Genomic DNA, 20690 nt, shown 5'->3' with positions numbered 1-20690 from the left:
GCTGGAGCAGCTAACGGCTCTCCAGCAACCCAGACTACAAGTCTCCAGTGCTGCTATTGGCTGTCCCTAGGTGGCAATGGTTGCTTCAAACCTATTGGCTGCTGCCTAGGGGCTAGACTATATATTGTGGTTAGTTACAGCCCAATTCTCAGTTCAGATCTTGCATGCAATAAACCATGAGCTTTCCTGAACTCACTTGCCTCGTCTTCATTCTGGCGCCAAAGAACCCACTACACAACTCACTTTGAAAAGTTTTTTTCCCCTTTTCTCTCTCTTAAATACCATGATCTGGATAGCATTCAGGTTCTGAAGACACAAAAGGACTGCAAAATTCTCTTAGGGAGACTTCACTGTTCACTTTTTTTCACTTGAATCAGTGCTTTTCCAGGAACCTTTTGCAATTGTTTGCTCATTTGATAGGCCCAAACCGAATTACATCACTTCCTAAAAGTAACTGAACGTAGTACATCTTCCTAAGGCATCTTACACATCCACCACAGAAGCAGTAAGCAGGAAATGTACAAAAGAATGAAAGCAGTATCACATCTGCGTTAGAGAAGTAACATGAAGAAGTACAACTTTTTATTGTCCTTCTTTCTGTTGCAGAGTGGAGTATCTGACTTCCATGGTAAGTAGGAACATGCCTTCTACATTGTTAAGAATAACCACACAGACAATGTTATGCTCCAGGCTATAGAACTGTTTTTGATGTGTCACACCCAGAAAATCTGGTCCCTGCAAAGACTATACAAGCCTGCACCATTTCTTTCGGTGTAGTTTCCCAACTGCATGCTGACTTGTCTTTCCATGGATCCAGTTTGAACTACAAATCTAAGGTGTGTTAATCTGTGAATGAATGTTGTGTTTCTGACCCATTGTTAACTGTGCTTAAGATATTAATTCACTTGGATTTTTAAAAAAATAAATAAAGCCTCTAGTCCTATTATTATAATGTACTCTTAATAAATCCAAGTAATTTATTTTTCTAAGCTGATTTCACGGAAATGTTGCAATATTAGTATTGATCTACTATGATAGGTAGAACATATATAATTTTAAGGAAGGATTAAGTTCCTAAAATAATATATAAGAGGAAGCCTTGCTGTTTAAGATAGTATAATTTAAAAGATGTGTATTTAACTTTCAGAGAGGCACTCTGTCAAAGAACAAACAAAAATGTGTTGGGTGTTTTTGTTCCAGATAAAAATCATTAGAAAAATAATTTTCATGTCATATATGTAGAATTATATATATAAAACCAAGTTTTTCTAATTTGTTTCCAAAGCAACAGACTGTAAACACCATTATCTGTGGCCAGACTGATGTAGTTTATAATCTAAAATGTGCAGATCATAACGGTTGGGAAGGATGAACCAAATATTTTTATATTAAAATATTAATTATTTGCTTTTTATTTTAATTTTAAAACATTGTCTAAATATGCTATACTTACATTAAGGAAATGCCTAAATTAGATGAGACATTTGTTTTCCTAATATTTAAAGATTTATCTCTCAAATGTTATGAAGGAAAACAAATCTCTAAAAAGTTAACTGCAAAGGACAAAATACACCAGTCTGCTTCACGTCTTTCACTTCTGTAGATGTCATCATGCTTACCTGCTGAGTTACTTTCTGCACGTCCTAGCTTGCTATTTAGAATAAAAGCAGTATCGGATCTTGTAGCCCTAATGTTAGGTAGACAACTATTTTGTAATTGGGTCAATACTTGCACTGTACAAATGAAAACAGCAGTTCTTGAAGGCTGCAGGAACAGAACTTCTGATGGGATGATATCACAGCAATTGGGGCTCAACTTTCTGATCCTTTTTTGTGAAATAGCTTAAATCAGATTTAAAGGCTCATCCCAGAATTCTTACACATTTATTTTGTTTCTTAATTTAGCAGGAAAATACAGAGGAATGGAGAGAGGCAGGATGTTCTCATTCACCCATTGGCCACTCAGAACTAATTAAAATTAGGAATATAATATTTGGTTCGTAAATACTTATGTGATATTGTTTGTCACCCTTTAATTGTCATTCACAGTAGCTTTTATCATACATGAATCTCTCCATCTTCTGCACTTGCAAAGTGGTATATATTCTAAACACATGACTATATAAAGACCAAATGTATAAATGTGTGTCCGTGTTATTGCCACATTCTTACGAAAGGTATTATAAGCTTGTAAACTTTTTAAACTGTTAAAAGAAACTCTTTAAAAAGGGACCTTCAAAAGAATAACAAAAGAATGCAGTTCTTGCTCAGGCAAGTTCTAAAATAGATAAAGATTATTTGACATACAAATCAAGATAGTTTATGCAAACATGGACATAATGTATATGCCTTTCTATGAGAACTGAAGAATACGTCAACTGAAGAGTAAAGTGTGAAAAGTCCTGATAAGAAGAGCCCTAAAATTTCAAATTATCTAGGTTTAATAGTCTCTATGTGTGCAAAGAGTATTATCTGCATCTGGGAGCTTTTGCCTAGAGACGCCATGCTTCCATCCTGATTGGAACTGTCCACTGTCAGGATTTTAGCTCACACAGAAGTAACTGCTCACAGGACTTGCATAGCCAATATAAATGCTGTCAGCATGAATCTTTCTTTTCACCTACATCACTCCCTCAACTATTTATTTTTCTAAGAACAATATAATGATAGCCTTTTAAGGGCAGAAGATGTTGATTCACCTAAAATGTTTATACCCAACTTGAGAGAAGGATTTTACTTACCTAGACTACAAGATGATGCTGTAATGCACGGGTGGCACCCTGAGGAGGCCCTCTCTGTGGGAACGCACAGGGCGGAGGGAAGTTGACGCCGGCAGCAGGTGATCCCTAAGGTACTCCGGACCCATGCCATGTAGGGCCTTGAAAACCATTACCAGAACCTTGAATCTCACCCGGAAGACAACTGGGAGCCAATGCAGCTCACGGAGCAGAGGTGTAACATGGGAGTATCGGGAGACTCCCAACACAACTCTCGCGGCTACATTCTGCACCAGTTGGAGCCTCCGAGTGGTCCTCAAAGGCAGCCCCATGTAGAGAGCATTGCAGTAGTCTAAACGAGAGGTCACGAGCGCATGAGTGACCGTATGCAGGGCATCCCGGTCTAGATAGGGCCGCAACTAGCGCACCAGGCGCACCTGGGCGAAGGTCTGGTCAACATTTTTCTTGGGAAACCTCCCCTCTGGTCATTCCCAAAACTTGCCTGCTGTGCCCACCATTAGTCACTCTGTAATCATTGCCCTATTACAGTCTGATGCTCTTTTTTTCTTTTTGCTCCTTGTCATCACCATGCATACCACCACAGCAGAGATCTTTTTGAATGGTTGGACTGATCAATCTGCAAGTCAGTATCCTTAAATGAGACTGGGATAAAGAGGGATATGGACATGTTAGTTGAATATGTTCTTCCTTCTACACAGGCTCAATGTGGTGCATCAAGCAGCACTTATTGCAGACTGTCTACTCATAATCTAAACAAGGAACAGGCAACCTGATGCTGTAAACTTATTTCAGAGTTTGACCTCCATCTTCTTCAGCTAGGATGGCCAATGGCAAGAGATTGTGGAAATTCTCCAAAATATCTGGCCAACATTCAACTTTATACATTTTCTTCAGAAGGGCATCACTTTTAAAGATATACTTTTGCTTTCAGACAGGTTTGCAAAATAATTTATGAATTGACTGTATAGAGTTTTCTCAGAAGAAACATACAATAGTCATATAGCTGGATTTTATTGATCACTTTGGGGATGAATTAAAAAAACTGGTTAATGTAATTGTAATGGTTTTATTTCACTCTTAGTGAATTCATTTGATATGCTGACTTCTGCATCAAATAAAGATTGACAAAGTTATCCTAGTCACGTAGTCAGAAGATCTTTAACCATAATATTGGTATGTTGCAGCAATCAACTGTTGCATACTTTTATCTCTCTTCCCTATTGCTCCCTAAGCATCTGGCATAAATGGGGGAGAGATAGAGCTCAGACTGAAGTTATTTTGGGAGCAATTAATTTGCGAAGTGTCTGAAGTACAGTATGTGTTGCTGCTGAAGGCAAGAACAAATATTTACTTCTCACCAATGATAACATCAAGCTTTCAGAATGTATTTTGAATTCAATACTTGGAGAGAATGGATTTATTATCATGATGTTTTATTGATTAATAAATCAGAATATCTTTTTAAAAAAGCTTTTTGTTCATTGATTTCTCTTTTTTAATAGATCCAGATCCAGAATTTTGTTAGCAGTAAACTTTTTGCTATGAATTCGAAAATCTTATTTTCCTGACTAATTGCAGTTATTTCAGAAACCATCTGTATTTGTGTGTGTACATATAGAGATACATACATACACACCTGTGTGTGTAAAAGTTTCATTTGTTTATTCTTACAAAAATCAGTGGGAACAATACAATACTATTACATATAAAACCAAATGAGCAAGAATTTGCTCAGTAGTTCAGTTATTTAAAACAATCTATTTGGCATTTGAAAACTTATGTTTCTAATGTCCTAGATAGAAAAGGGGTTCGTTGTAGAAATAAATTGGATACCCATAAAGGCTGGCTTGGCATACCACCTAAACATTATTTGTTTTTGTTACTAATACTCACTCCTGCATGGTCTCACAGAAGGTTCGAGGGAGAGAAGAGGGGTATTATTTTATCATTGTAGGATGTGGAAAACATAAGAAATAGTGAGAGCTCTTCCATTGCTTAAAACAGGGGTCCCCAAACCCTGGGCCGTGAACTGGTACCAGGCCATGGCATGCCAGCAACCAGGCTGCACAAACAAAGAAAGCCCCATCCACGGGATGCAGGCAGCACACCAAACCACGCTCCCGGGCCATGAACCAGTCCCTGGTGCCCAAAAGGTTGGGGACCTCTGGCTTAAAATACTCTTGCATACACTTATAATACTTTTGCTTGAAAAAGGAATGGAAGCAAAGCAATGTGGCAAGTATTTCTTGAAAGATGTATAAATACCTAAGCGGAATGCAAACACTTACATATTTGGATGGAAAATATGAAAATCACAGAGATGTATCACTTGAATGAAAAAGCAAATGCAATTATACTCAAATGCTAAATTAAACTTCACAAACATACATGAAAAAAAATGCCTCTTATGTGTGCATGTACTTTACTGAAAAACTTCTAGGAAATTTCCTGCTAGTTTTTTAATTCAAGTTTTTGTCACTGTCCACTGAGATTTGTACAGTTTGGGTTTAATTTTATTTTCCTGAATGCCTTGTAGTTATTTGCAAAAAGAACATTCAACTGGAATCATACATCAAGATTGTTATTTTAAAGTTTACCCTTTAACCCTTGACCAAACTTGTGATGAGTATCAATCCAAAGAGGAAGTATGAATCATTATATAATTAGGGGAAGATAGTTACAAGAGAACCCCCAAATTATAATTTAATTATCATAGCAGTTCTCGAACACTTATATTGCCTTATATTGTAAGAATGTTAAGAGATCAAAATATTCACAAAAGCTGAATTGTTATGTTTTTCCTTTTTTGTAGAGTCCATAACTACAATGGCAGATCATGAACATTCTGGTGATGGCATACAATCTATTGTGACAACTACAGTAGGATCTATTAGTTCTGTTTTATTTTCAATTTCTGCTAATAAATCGGAAGAACAAAATGCCACAACACCAACTGAAACTAAGGTTACTACCCCAGAAATGAATGGGAATGACTCTATTTTATATACTGCTTTGATAATTGGAATTTCTATAGTGGTGCTCCTAGTCCTCTTGATTATCCTGGTCATCTTTATTGTAAGACGTCACAAACAGAAACAGAACCAAGAAGGTAAATATTTTATTTCCCTTGGGTAAAAGGGAAATAAGGTTCACATGGGAGAAAATAGCATTCATGCTGTAAAAGTAATGTTCCAATTAGATTTTATATCTTATAAAGTTTTCTAAGCTTAGTGACTGTGTAAAAAACCTTGTTCCAAGTATATACAGATCCACCCACCCATCCATCCATCATTTGTCTTTCTGTCTGTGTCTGTCTGTCTATCTATCTGTCTGTCTGTCTGTCTATCTATCTTCACCTTCTTATTCATTCACATCTAATACATCTTAGTTTACATTTAATACATCTTAGAGCATCTAATATTTGCATACCCAGGGGTATGCAAGTATGGCAGGGCTGCAGTCCCCCAATTTCCAACCAATATGCTTTGGTGGGGAGTAGCAGTCCCAACTTCTCTAAGAAGCACAGCATAAGGCAATTCCTTTAGCAGACAAATATGAAGGTGGGCTGAGTCAAGTAGAATCTTGTTTCTTACTTACTCATTGTGGAGTGCCTTGAGGTCCCCAAGGGCAGAATGTAGGGACATATCAGTGTGTTAAAACACAAATAACTCATATTGGACTCAACTTGAAAAAAGAAAAGTGATGGAGAACAGATTATACCTGTCCATTCCTTGTAGTGCACTCTCAGAATAACTATGTGATCATCGTCTTGGCACTAAGAAGTCCAAGAAAACAGGCCAGGGGCTATTATAAGCAGGGGACATTGTTCTGTTGAAGCAGGCCATTTGTTATTAATGGGGCTTCAAAAGAGGTGAATAAAGATGTTAAACAACTGGGAAATATAAATTATGCCAGTATAGGCCCTATCATTTCAATCTGAAAGGAAAAAAAAGATTTTAACTATTATTTTTCTAAGAGCAAGGGAAGGTTTTCTGCTTCGGGCCTTATTCTGTCTGCATTTGTTTTTATCAGTGTTGCAGACAAGTCATTATAGGGATATTTCTTCTGCTGTATAAATGTGCTGTAGATTATTAAAGTTTCTTCACTAGTAACATTGGTGGATAGTTTGCATGCGCTATTTCCCAATCTGTGCTCTTCTAATGTATTGGATTTAGTTCCAATGATTCCCAGCCAGCTGGCTTAAGCACATCTCTCTTTTTTCCCCTCAGATGAGCTAGGAAGTGAAAATGGTAAAAGGTAAGAGATTTATAGGTCTGCTTCTTGTCGTTTGTCATTTATATTTTGCACGAATTCTACCAGAGGCCTGGGAGTTTGAGGGTTCTGAGCAGGATATTAGCTGTTTCCTATCACTGTGCTCTTTTAGACAGAGACCTCTGGTGAACAAAACAAGACTATATATATACGGTAGTCTAAATCAGGGGTGAGGAATTATAGCCCTTTTATGACTTGTGAACCTCAACTCCCAGAATTCCTGAGCCAGCCATGCTGGCTCTGGAATTCTAGGAGTTAGTCCACAAGTCATAAAGAGGCCATAGTTCCCCACTGCTGCTCTAAAGTTACATCATGGCTCTTTTCTTTCTATAATCTGTCCTATTTAATCATCAGAACCATTAATCATAAGTTCATCTTTTTACTGTTTTATGCAAAGAAAATCCTTAAAGTTTTTCAGTCAATAATAAATGTAGAGACAGGTGGTCCTTGCCAGTGGCGTAGCGTGGGTTGTCAGCAACCGGGGCAAGGCAACCGGAAGCGGAAATAGAGGGGCGGGCAGGCGGTGACATCACGGCACTGCTGAAAAGACGCGCCCCGCAGCGGCATAGAGTTTCCAAGAAGAGTCGTGCGCATGCGGGATGCTTCCGGGTCCCTCTCGAGGGCGGCTGGGCGGGGCTCCGGCCTGCAAGAGCCGCTGCATTCAAGCTCGCACGTGAGCCCCGATAAATAAAGCCACGCATGCGCACGAAGCTAGGCCGGCCGGCCAGCGGGTCCGTCTTCGCTCGGCCAAACCTGCCAGGGCGCCTGCGGGGCGCTTGCGGTTGGCCTGAGCCTGGGCGGAGAGTTGGCCGCTTCTATTTATTTTATTCAGTTTATGTGGCCGCCCATCTCACCTGCCGGACTCATTTCGCTTTGCAAGAAAGAGCAGCTCGAGAGCGGAGCCAAGCCAACTCTGTGCAGCCCTTGGGGCTCCCTGAGCAGCTCAGTGCGAGCGCGCCCCCCCAGATGTTGCGCCCGGTGCGGCCGGCCCCCCCTGCACCCCCCACGCTATGCCACTGGTCCTTGCTTAATGACCAGTCACTTAGCAACCATTTGAAGATATGATGGACTTCCCCAGAGCTATTTACAAGCCATTATAGAATTCTTATGGTGTACACACACACATACTTGCACTCTGCAGTAATAGGGTTGCATTTTGGGTGTTCGGCTACCAGCTCATATTGATGGCAGTTGCAGCATCCTGCAATCATATGACTGATTTTCTGTATATTTTGCTAGATTCTGATGTTTATTTCTGGTTTCCAGTAAAAAATATCCATAGAAGTGATAGCCAAATCTGGCCCAAGGCTTGTGCCTCGGCACACATAGATTCAATAAAGCAGATTGAGGCAGGAAGATTATTATGATTTATTCAGAACATTCTGATCGAAAAGATCCTCTCATTCAAAGAAGGGACCTCAAAACTCATCTTACATTCCCTTTTATAATTAAGACATCAAAGGAAATTACAAAAGAAAAGTTGATTGGACAGGACAAAAATATCCTCCCCTTTGCATAGGAAATCATTTACATGAAGTTAAATATATTACATATTTGCATCCATAATACCACATTTAAATGAGTTCTGGTGAACAAGAGGGCTTAAAATTTAAGATGTTAATGAAGGAAAATGTGGTAAGGAGTTTGCAAGGAGTTGCCAGTTAACACTAACAAGCTCTCTCTTTTATCAGAAGACAAACTACAGTCACACTGTTAAGACGTACACAGTCCTATTTTACACTGGCCTGGAGAGCAAAGATAAGTTTTATCTTGCAGTTTAGGAATGTTAGAAATTATCAATCAATCCATCCAGCAACAGAATAAAGATCTTTCTACATTCCAGTCTGCAATAGTTTAATAAGCTATTAACCTCAAATTAAAAGAGGAGAATAAAATCAAATTAAAATGCAAGAAAAACCTATGCTATTTATCAAGTACAACAATACTACAATACTACAAAGTCTATGTTGTGTGGCCCCTAGAAGAAAATAGGTTTGCTTAACAACTGCTACTTTTGTTTAACAGCCGCTGCATGCACTTAATGACCATGGCATTAATTTAACAACCACTGCAAAAAAGGTTGTAAAATCAGTCATGGTAATGTGATGACCTGCTTAATAATGGCTGCCTTATAACCTTAATTCTGGGCTCATGGTCATAAGTCAAGGATTACCTGCATTGACTTTTCTCTAATCAAATAGGTCAATTTCACCATCTCAGCAAGTTCTATCATCTTCGCCAACTATTCTTCCATTGTAGGTACTGTCAAATCTTTCCATCTTTGCATGTACAATAACATCATTGTGGTTATCATCTATAAAAACAACATTCCATGATTTTTTCCCAACTGTTTAACCACTAGTCTCAAGAGCAAAAGCCCAGTTTCAGGTGTTCAGCATTAATCTTAATAATTCTTTGAATCAGAGTATGCATTTGTATCCCAAATCTTCTAGATTTTTTGCATGTACACATCTAGGTATCTTACCATATCTACATTCTGCAGTTGTAATTCAACTGCCATGTAATGTAATTAATATTTTTTTCCTAAACTAAAGTCACTAGTTGGTAGCCACTTAGCTATTCCTGAGCATGTGCCTCGATATAAACAATTCTAAATTGCCAGCTCCAATATATTTTTTTGTTTTTTAATTCAGCCCTATTTTTGAAGAAGACACGCCCTCTGTAATGGAAATTGAGATGGAAGAACTGGATAAATGGATGAACAGCTTAAAAAAAAATGGTATTTATCCCTATCTGACTCTCAACTTTTTTCTTTCCTGGTATATCTGTCTCTCATATTGATAAATATTTTAAACAGTTGTAGATAATAACATATCATAAAATGCGAGCAGAAAGATATGCTCTATATTTTAAGAATTTTAATTTTTAAAGAAGAGCTAATACAAAAAGGTGTCCTTTACATAAAGAATATTTTATTCTGAACATATAAATGTTTGTAATATTTTAAAATGTACCAGGTGTTCGTTGAAATTAGCAGGATTTTAATGTGAAAGGGAGGGTGTTGGCATTAATTTATAATATACTTTACAAGTAATTCACAACTTCTAGTGCTTTTTCTTCAATTCTGTCTTTGGGATAATTCTACAAAATAGGCAATGATCACATTGGGCCATTTGTGTAGACCTTTTAAATTGACCCTCTAACTGCCATTAACTGTAATGGAATAATTTTCCCCCCCTTTATAAGCTGTGATTCTACTCCAGTCTGGAAACTAAGACTGCATATCCAATTATATTTAAGACATGTTTCTTGGCTTCTTTATTTTAATCACTATGCATGCTTGTCTCTTTTACTGGATTAAATCAAGCTGCTTGGGAGGGGGAATATGGGATCAAGCTGTTTGTCCAGGAAGAATTTTAACAATGTTTGGCTGTTAAAGATGACATATAAATTAGAAAAGAAGAGAAATATATGTGGGCATCAAGAGGTTGAGTACTCTTTGTAGATGGTTTTTTGGGGTACCCCAGGAGGATGATTGGGGCGTGGGGTTTAGTGTTTAGTTTTGTTTTTACGGTTTTTGCTGTGTTTGTGGTTTCATTATTGTTGTGAGCTACCAGAATTGTGCTGTAAGATGGGCAGCCATACAAATCTTTTAAATTTGTAAAAATTGTAAGCAAACAAACAAAACAGTGGCTAAAAGTCCCCTTTCTAGCCTGGCACCTTCCTGATAGATTGGTTTATAACCCCCATCACTCCAGTTGGGTTAGCCTGGATAGCTATGGATTTTAATTCATTTGTTCAATTGTTGAAACCCTTCACATCAAGAATCTAGTTTAGAATAAATGTAAAAAAGGCAGCCATGTAAGGAGGAAACTGCACATATCAGGTACAATTCATATGCAAATTGTGCATCACCATTTACACTCTAAAGTACAGTCCATATAAAACCTATGCATTGTTACTTTGTAGTAGTTCAACAGACTACTACAACCACACGGAATCAGCGGAATCAGCATAGCACACAAGCCAATTAATGCCCCTTAAAGCATCCTAAGCAAACCAAAAGACACAGCAACCCCAGAAGATAAAACAGGAGTCACCTACAATCCCTACAATGTAAGGATTGCAACATCAACTAGGTAGGACAAACAGGCAGAACGTATCCATGAACACCAACTAGCAATTAGAAGATATGATGAAAATTCTTTAATTTCACAACATATACACAGATTTAACCATAGTTTCAGTTGGGAAAATGTGACAATCCTAGACGAGACAGAATCCAAAAATTCCAGGGAATTTCTAGAATCCTGGCACTCTGACAAATTATCCATCTATAGATACATAGACATTAACAACATCTATAGACTATGCAAAAGAGACAGTCAACCAGCCCAAAAGGGAACAAGTCTCCACCAGGAATCAGCACCCAGATCAGCTTAAATTAACACCAAAGTTAACTTCAGACCAACAATCAAGTAAACATACCCTAATTAAGAAACTCTCAGAGCCAACAGTAAACAGCCCAACCAGAATCTCTTAAGACCACTCCCACCAACACTGACAGGCAAGCCACCAGAATATAAACTGACAGCAAACAGCAGTCCTTATTAGCACTCATTATGTTACCTAGTTTGGGTAATGAAACGTCTGCAAGAAAACAAGCAAGCTCAGAGAGCACCATGGATCCCTTGTTACTTTCCACAAAAGTTATCTTCTACTCAGTGGCCAGAGCTTGATTGCTTCTGCTCTTTCCTTGTAGTAGGATAGAAGATACACAGTACTTGCAGATAATTGAATGTGTTATTATTCATTTGCACAATAGGAATTTAAAAATCTATTTGCATAAGAGAAAGCAATGGAGGCAGGCTATTAGAGGATTATTAAAATGTGTATTATTAGCAGATACCCATGCAGACAGTAAGCAGTAGATACAGTAAATGTTTTATGGGTGCACTTGCTCCAACTAAGTGGAAATGTTTAGTTTAGATTTTATAAATCTCTTTCTCTAGTCCAGGGGTCAGCAACCTGAAACAGTGAAAGAGCCACTTGGAACCCCACAAAAGGAAAAACTGGGAGCCGCAAAAAATGTGTGCACATGCGCGTACATGTGCGCATGCGCAGAACAGGGTTTGACTGAAGAGTGGAGCCAAGGCGAGATATGCACCTACCCTGCATATTTGAATTGATTGGTTGATTTTTTAGTCCCACTTTTTTTGGGGGGGGACTACACATGGTAGAGGACTGGGAGCCGCAAGAGATGGCTGAAAGAGCCGCATGCAGCTCCGGAGCCGCGGGTTGCAGACCTGTGCTCTAGTCTAACATAGATCGATTCCATGCCCTGATTAAAAAACATATATCCTTAAAGGTGCCAGCCCATTAATTCACAGTGAACATTCATTCTTTTTTTACAGTCATACTGTATGTCCAGCCATGATTGTCCAATACTGAAATGACCTTAAGATAAATTAGGCTTGAGGAAGGCATAATCACAGGTCTTGATTAAGCTGTATGAAAACTAAGCCTCAGTTTGCAGAAATGGCCTAATTCCTCATTTGTTTAAACAGCATTCATAAACCTGCCCATCTCATTTTCTAACTCTGAGCTTCAGGGCAGAATAGGAATAATTATTTTAATAAAGTGACACACTTCCTTACCCTCCTGTTTCATAAAGCTTTATAGACCGTAGATCAACCTGAAGACTAAATTACTAAGAATTTCTATAAATTCTTAGGAGAGGGTTGTAGCCATTCAATTTGCACAGCCATTTTGCAACTAAGGACATACTTAATTTGAATGTCACACCAGGACATAACTAAACTGGACTGAATTTAAATTCAACTAATCATATACAGTTTAATTTACTATTCCCCGTATATTTAATCATTTCCCCTGTTTGCATTATTTCAATTTGTAATTTGACAGTAATTTGCAAAGGAGCTCTAAGACCATATACAAGACTTGTATGCTACAGAGCCACAGTAGTAAATCTACTCCATTTTCTGATACTGCATATATTTTTAATGGTATTTTTCTTTTCTTCAAAACTTTCATCTCTCTTCAAAGAAATAGATTTCCCGTGTTCAACAGCAAAATCCCATGAAACCCAACTCCATTGGGTCCACCTAAACAGGTCTTATATAAGCAAATTGGTAGATACTCCTGCTAGGTAAATCATTTTGAAAAACCACAAAATACCTGCACATAGGACATAGGACATAAAAGGAGGGTGTATAGTTTTATACCAAAATAACAAAAGGATCTGATTTTATAAAGGCTGAGCGCTTTCACTAGGGTTAAACCTCCATTCTATACCTGTACACTGCATACAATGCAATGACACTTATCTCTAGTTTGCAACACTTGTCAAACAATATGAGTTACAACAAATCTGATCTTCTACTATGTAGTAAAGATGGAGTGCTAGGCATTATATGCTACTTGCCAGTAAATTTATAAATAATTAAAACAAACAAACAAACAAATAAATAAATAAAATTCATTGGCCACCCATCTTACCACAAGATAATCTGTGGACTCTCAATCAACTTTGAGCATGGTTTTGCAGCATCGTACTTGATAGGTAGTACAAAATCACAGCATAAAATCAACAAGAGTCGATAAACTCCACAGCAAGAGTAAACCAACAGAATGCAGATATGACAATTCACAATAGTACAGTGGACAGTTTATTATTATCCATTTTATTTTTAGCCGGTTGGCAAAATATTGGAGAGTAGAGCTGTATATACTGTAAAGAGAATGCATTGAGATAAATGAAACAAAGGCTATTATAGCTTCTGAGACATTCAGAATGTTTCTTTTTAATATAAACATATATTTTTTTATAAAAAAATACATCTATGTTCTGCAAGAGCCCATCATGTAGACATTGCTATTCAAACCGAATTGCTGTCCTTCCCGTTCTCAAGGCTAATAGTGCATTGTCTTTTCACAGCAGAATGTGATTATTTGCCTCCTGTAAAAGAAGAGAAAGATTATAACACCAACCCAAGGTACTTATAATTCTCATTTCTAAAAGTTACACTGTCAGTAGATCCACAATTGCCAAAAAGTTATGTCTTCCTTTTCCTCCTTATTCCTTGATATCTCACTTGCTTCTAATAAACCAAATTATTATTTTCCTCAAAGTATAGCCTATATTTACTTTGGTTCCTACAGAAAACAATGGGAATTTAATTTTTTCTCTTGTGAGATTGAGCAGAAGCTTCCTTTTGTAAATGGTCTACCAGAAATGCCATAGAAATTCAGGCCAGAGCACTACTTTTGCCTGTTATTGTACTTAGTTCTATAATTATTGAACTGCAACTGAACAGTTTTCCACGGACAAACCCAACTGTATAGTACTGGGGAAAATGACATTTTTCTTTTCTTCTATTTCCTTTCTGTGTTCTCTAAACCTGAAAATTGGGGGGGAAGGGTTCTAAATTAATTTTGTGGCAGGGAAGACGAGCAGAGGTTCTCTGGGTGGCTGTAGTAGTTAACACCTTAAATGTACTTGCACCTAATTATGCAAGCTATCAAGATAACTTCACTTTTTTTCTAATGCAACTTAGAATGATACTATAGATATTGTACAATATAAAAACATAATTTAAAACATGGTTTTTAATTTTTTCCTTACTGTCACTGTCCAAGAATGAATGGGCCTTTACATATTCAAGCCTTAACCTCTCAATGCTACAGCTCTTTTCAAGGTTATTAAAATACCGCTGTATTTGAGAAGGCAAGTAAATCTCATTTCCCCATCTTAGTTACATTTTCAATGGAGAGTCCAGTAGAATACATTGGATGAATTTCCTTGACTATCTCTTGTTGATTAAAAAAGCCAAATAGATGGAGAGGAAATAGAAAGAGAAAGGAAGAATGGTTGTTACCACTAGATGGCTCTATCTTATTGTAAATCATGGTGCAAGTATAGGTTCATATACCTTTGTTCTAATTCACAGAAAATGCATGTTTTGCTAAAGTAAAAAGATGTAGAAAAATAAGCTTCTCTGAGATAACTGCAGCATGAGAGCCAAAAAATAAAATAAAAATTGAATAAAATCGTTTGGAAGGGTGATCTCTTACCATTTGCTCTAGTGGAGAGGTCTACAATCTGGTGCATGTCAGAAATCCTGTACAAAATGATAACTTGGAAAATGTTGGAAAAGTCCCAATTAACTATTATACCAGTTAACATACAGTATGATCTCCTGTGGCCTGTAAAAATATCATTTCAGTTTACTCTAAATCAATGTTTTAAACTCAATTTCTATTGTAGAACTAACAAAAGATTTACATAAGAGTTCAATCCAAAGCACCCAAGTTAACACTTATATTCTACAGATGGGGCATGAAGGCTAAAATATGTACAAGTAATCAATTTATGTGCAGTCACTATAGATTTTAAAATATGGGTATTTTTTTAATGGTAAATATAATCTCCAGCATTATGGCTCAGAAAGATAAGAGTTTATTGTCCATTGTTTTAGGGTCAATTTGTGTTGTTTTGCTCCTTTAAGAGATAGGCAAATATTTTTGTATAACGACTGAAAGTTAAAACCTTTTGCCCCATCACTGAACCTCATCTCTCTTGATTTTCAATAATCTGCTTGATTTTGTCTAGCTCCTGGCCATAAGATCCTGTGACATAATTTAGATGTATAATTACAAATATGCATGTAGTTAGAGCACTACAGGTTATTGACCCAGGAATGGGTGGGTAAGGGTGAAGTAGAAGGAGGTATTTGGTAAAAAAACAAGAAGTAAAATAAAGATTCAGGAAGGGATCTGACATGTGGAAATCTTTTTTCAGTACCGAATCCCACAGAAGATATGGCAATTCTATAACTAATGAAGTAGTGAAAGAAAAATGATTAACTTTATATCACCATCATAGATTCCTGTTAGAGGGCTGTGGGTTTCAGACTGGCCAATAATTAAAGTATTTTATGTATTTTTGTTGAGGCAAAAAATGAAGAGTTTATGGGAAAACAGATGGGCAAGGGGATCTCTTTGCTCAATGTGTATAAGTACCTTGACAGAATAACAGAGTTGGAAGGTACCTTGGAGATATTCTAGTCCAATGATGGCGAACCTTTTAGAGACCGAGTGCCCAAACTGCAACCCAAAACCCACTTATGTATTGTTGGGTGCTGGGTGGGTGTGGCCCATTGGGTGGATGTGGCCAATTGGGTGGCTGTGGCTGCGGTGGTAAGAGCAGACTAGGTGGGACTAAAAAGTTCAATCAATCAATTCCAACTTTATGAGATTTTTTTTCCATGTAAGAAGTTGAAATTGATTGATTTGATTGAAACTTTTTTTTTGCACACATGGCGGCAGAGGCCTAAAGCAAAAAGGTTTTATAAAACCCAGCTGAAGGCTGAGGACTGGGGTGACGGCGCACGTGCCCACAGAGAGGGCTCTACGTGCCACCTGTGGCATGCGTGCCATAGTTTCGCTACCACGGTTCTAGTCCAACCCGCTCCCCATGGGAGGAGATCTTATACCATTCCAGACAAATGGCTGTCCAGTCTCTTCTTAAAAACCTCCAGTGTTGGAGCACCTACAGCTTCCAGAGGCAAGTTGTTCTACTGATTAGTTGTTCTAATTGTCAGGAAATTTCTCCTTAGAACGAGGTTGGTTCTCTCCTTGATTAATTTGTGTGCAAGCATGGAAGATTGTAAATCGTTTCTTGTTACATTTCACAATCATTCTACTAGTTGCAGCAAATCCAGAATTCTGTTATTCTGTATGATAGTAGATTCTGTGTAATTCAAACAATTATATACTGATATTAATATATATTCCTGGCTTATATTTAATTAATGACAAATAGCCTTAACGAGGTGGCTCAGTGGGTTAGGACGCTGAGCTTGTCGATCAGAAGGTCAGCAGTTTGGCGGGTCAAATCCTGAGTGCCACGTAACAGAGTGAGCGCCTGTTACTCGTCCCAGCTTCTGCCAACCTAGCAGTTCGAAAGCATGTAAAAATGCAAGTAGAAAAATAGGGACCACTACGGTGGTAAGGTAACAGCGTTCCGTGTGCCTTTGGCGTCTAGTCATGCCGGCCACATGACCATGGAGACGTCCTTGGACAAGCGCTGGCTCTTCGGCTGAAATGGAGATGAGCACCGGCCCCTAGAGTCAGAAACGACTAGCACGCATGTGTGGGAGAACCTTTAGCCTTAAAAATAATAAAATAAAAGACTCAGTTAAACATTGAAATTGTAGTAGCCAAAACCTAGCTAGAAAGAAGAAATGAAGATTGAGCATTAAAAAAAACTTTGCTTAAATGTTGTGATGAAGTTTAATCTTTTAAAATTTTTATACAGTGACTGTGAATCTTAAGAAATAAAGGAAGAAAAGCAGAAGTAATATTGTTGCTGAGTTCTGAGATGCTGTGGATATGAAGTATCTTCATCTCACCTGGTCATGGATCCCAGTTAGTTCTTTTTATTTCTTCCTGATGGTTTTGTTTTATACACTGATAAAATTCTGAAAGATGGAAATCCTGAAATCAATTTTTAACACTGTGAATGTGAGGAAGCATGTGCACAGAATGACATTCTTCCAGGTATTTCCTCAGAGCACTTTGTTCTCTCTTTTGTTAGACACAAATGATATATTTTGTAAAGTTGCCTATTACAGCAGTGCATGTAAATACAATGGTACTGTGCCCTTCACACTGAATTTTCTTGGTCTGGAAAGCAAATGTCACTGTTCTGAAATATGATCCTCAGCATTGATTTTGCTGATGGTGATACCTCATGAAGATTTGTACAGATGAGGGCAGCAGAAATGAAGCTTGTATAGAGAATGTTGCACCAACATTTCAAATACCTAAGTGCAACCAGTAGATTTGGAATAAGCAGGTAACTAATAGGATTTGTTTAAAAAGAATTTTTGTGGATAATGTCATTACATCATTTAGTCATTAGATAGTAATGGCTTTAACTTTATCTGGGAAGAATCTAGAGTTTCCTAAAGCTTATGCCTAGTTTCTTGACTGTATGTTTTCTAAGCCTTTTAATCACAGTTTTCATAAGGCATAAAGTTTCAGTGCAAATTTCAGCCAAGGATCTGCTCAACGTGTAAAAATCCCCAATGACACACATTCCAATATCTCTAAGAGTAGGATTTTTTTAAAAAATAGTTTTTGGTTAAAAACAAAACATTTAGGAATGGCACCATAATTGGAGCATACTGTGATGGAGGAAACCCTGTCCATGGTAATTCACCAGCTGGCATAACATCTTCTTTCAGTCTGGGTAGAAAATCACACACATGCCAAAGCCAAAATAAAACAATTCATCTTCTGCCTACTAAAATACTAGAAAGTGGTAGGATATCGAAGAGTAGCAGAACCACGGGGTAGCATTAGTCCAACCCCTCCTTGAATTTGGTTGATCCTTATCTAACTCAAAGCAGGTGTAAACAGTCGAGAAGATTCCTGTACATAAGTATGATTAGAAATAAATCAGTTGAAATCGACTTTCATGTCTTGACCTGATCTTTCGCGCCTGATATAGGATAACTTTTGTTACATTGTAGTACGTTGCTCAACCCCTGTGCTCCATATAAAGTGCTCTGAGTGTTTTGTAGGAAAAACTAACTTAAACATATTTACAAGTTTAAATGAAGCATTTCCAAATGTTTGCTAGTGGTTTTAGGATAATCTCTTTTGTTGCCTCAACAGAAGATGTGAAATATCTCCCCTGCCTTTGGACTATGACATCCTCTGAGTAAGAAAGGACCTATCATGATTGCAAATGACAAATGCAATCTATAAATATAAAAATATCCACGATCCCTCTAGTTTATAGGTGTTTTATCATACAGACGTAAATTCTTACATGAATTAATATATTTAACTCAGTTTTGTATTTATTATGTAACTCAGTTAAGCAACACTATAAAATATGGTGAATCAGAAATTTTTTTAAAAAGACACATGTGGTATAGACTTGATTTTTTTTCCTGGGATCCACTTTCATGTTACTCTTGCCAATATGACCCAATATATAAAAGCCCAAAGATACACTCTGTAGTTCACTTTTTTCCATGACTAAATATGAACTTGTGCCCATCTAATATACTTTGACTATGTTAAATGGAAATTTGGGTAGTTGTAGCCCTAAATACCCAAATGATAACAAACTGGGGAGACACTGACTTTCAAGAAGAGTGATTCCTTATATTCAAGATCGATAGCATGCCTATCAGGTCAATCAAATATTTATTCTCCTATTCAGAGTATAACAATATTGGGTTAAGTAGATTAAAGCCTTGAACAGTCATAGGGTACAGTAGATTAATTGTGTAGGTTGTATAATAAACTTGGTCTTTCCCAAAATTCCTGAGTTAAAAAAATGAAACTTGACACAAGTTATATTTTGCTCTTACTTAGTTGAGACTCAGCATTTGAACTGACTATCACTGCCATGGAACAATTCCTTATTTATCACAACACATTTTTTCTCAGAATCACATTGGTCAAAATGCAGTAGCAAAATTGCTATTAATCCTTCAGGAAACAATTCAGAAATCCCCAAAGAGATCACTAACAGGATACTGGCACTAGGATTAGGAAACTTTTGCAAAGTCAAGGGCAACATTCGGCCTTTGGATTATGTGCCAATAGGCATATTTCAAAAAGTCCTGTGTCCAAGGCAAAGAAATAGATCAAGGTTAGGCCAAAAGTTAAATTAAATGAAATTAAAATTTAATTATGAGTAAAATGATTACTTCTAATGCATTTAATCATTTTCTTTTCTATCATATTATAACTGAGCAACAATTTTTGGAAGGGCTCTGTACTTTACATCAGCACTATTAGCAGTCTCATGTAGTCTTGGACCAACAACTTTAAAAGAGGGAAGGCATAATGAAATATGAAACTCCTGTCTACTGGTTAAAAATGCCCAGTTGATGGATTTGAACCAATAAGATCTAGATTAATACTCTCAGCCATGACATGTTATTCACTGTATGGCCCTGGATAATCAAAATAAACCATGCCTATGCTATACAGTTTTAATAAGGTTAATGTAGCTTCATTTTACCTTGGTTGCCTTGAACTTTGGGAAGGAAGATGTATAGTAAATAATTATAAACAAAATGGAGAAATAAAATGTTAATGTATGCAAGTCTATATATAATCAGTTTTATGTCACTTTCACGCAAGATTCTATGTGGCTTACAATTATAAAAGTGTGAAAACAATAATTAATTCTAAATACACCTTAAAATATAATCAATTGAAAGACCTTGTGGAAAAGTACATTTTAAAGAGACTAAATATTAGCAGGGTGGGAATCATTCTGACTTTGGGAAACAAACTGTTGTAGAATGAAGGGATTGCTCCTGGCTAGACTATTCTCCATGCCCTAGACTCATGATCTTTCAGGTTGGGTGGGCAGATTCAACATACAGTGGTGCCTTGGTACTCATCATTAATTGGTTCAAGGAGGCTCAACGAGTACCAAAAACAATGAGTACCAAACAGATTTCTCCCATAAAGAATACAATACTGTAGTGAGTCACAAGGCAGCCGACACCAACAAGTTCTAGCTTGTGAGCTGAATACCAAACATACTCGAGTACCGGGACAAATTTTTTTGATTAAAATGTATTGAGTATCGAATCTGATGAGTTTCAAAGCAGTTGGATATCAAAGTACCAGTGTATTGCAAATCATTCCAAAAATAATGATT

At 37.2% G+C, this 20690-nt stretch overlaps 1 protein-coding gene across 1 annotated transcript; it reads left to right on the top strand.

Annotated features, from left to right (window-relative positions):
- Positions 1 to 525: 525 nt before the first annotated feature.
- On the top strand, positions 526 to 17782 carry TMEM154 (transmembrane protein 154). The gene is made up of 6 exons (XM_083367981.1): positions 526 to 628; positions 5550 to 5846; positions 6967 to 6994; positions 9664 to 9749; positions 13929 to 13986; positions 17310 to 17782. The coding sequence occupies exons 1-6, from the start codon at positions 565 to 567 to the stop codon at positions 17323 to 17325; spliced, it is 549 nt and encodes a 182-aa protein (XP_083224107.1). The 5' UTR covers positions 526 to 564; the 3' UTR covers positions 17326 to 17782.
- The last annotated feature ends 2908 nt before the right edge of the window (positions 17783 to 20690 follow it).

Source organism: Vipera ursinii (assembly GCF_947247035.1).
Source record: "Vipera ursinii genome assembly, chromosome: 7".
Classification (NCBI taxonomy): domain Eukaryota; kingdom Metazoa; phylum Chordata; class Lepidosauria; order Squamata; family Viperidae; genus Vipera; species Vipera ursinii.
This window is presented reverse-complemented; position numbering and strand designations above follow the sequence as displayed.

What these genes read in the sequence shown, in the direction of transcription:
- TMEM154 (XM_083367981.1), top strand. Translation starts at nt 565, where the DNA reads ATGAAGAAGTACAACTTTTTATTGTCCTTCTTTCTGTTGCAGAGTGGA. An exon ending in ACAGAAACAGAACCAAGAAG is followed by an intron (nt 5,847 to 6,966) that starts GTAAATATTTTA and finishes TTTTCCCCTCAG; the next exon opens with ATGAGCTAGGAAGTGAAAAT. An exon ending in GAACAGCTTAAAAAAAAATG is followed by an intron (nt 9,750 to 13,928) that starts GTATTTATCCCT and finishes GTCTTTTCACAG; the next exon opens with CAGAATGTGATTATTTGCCT.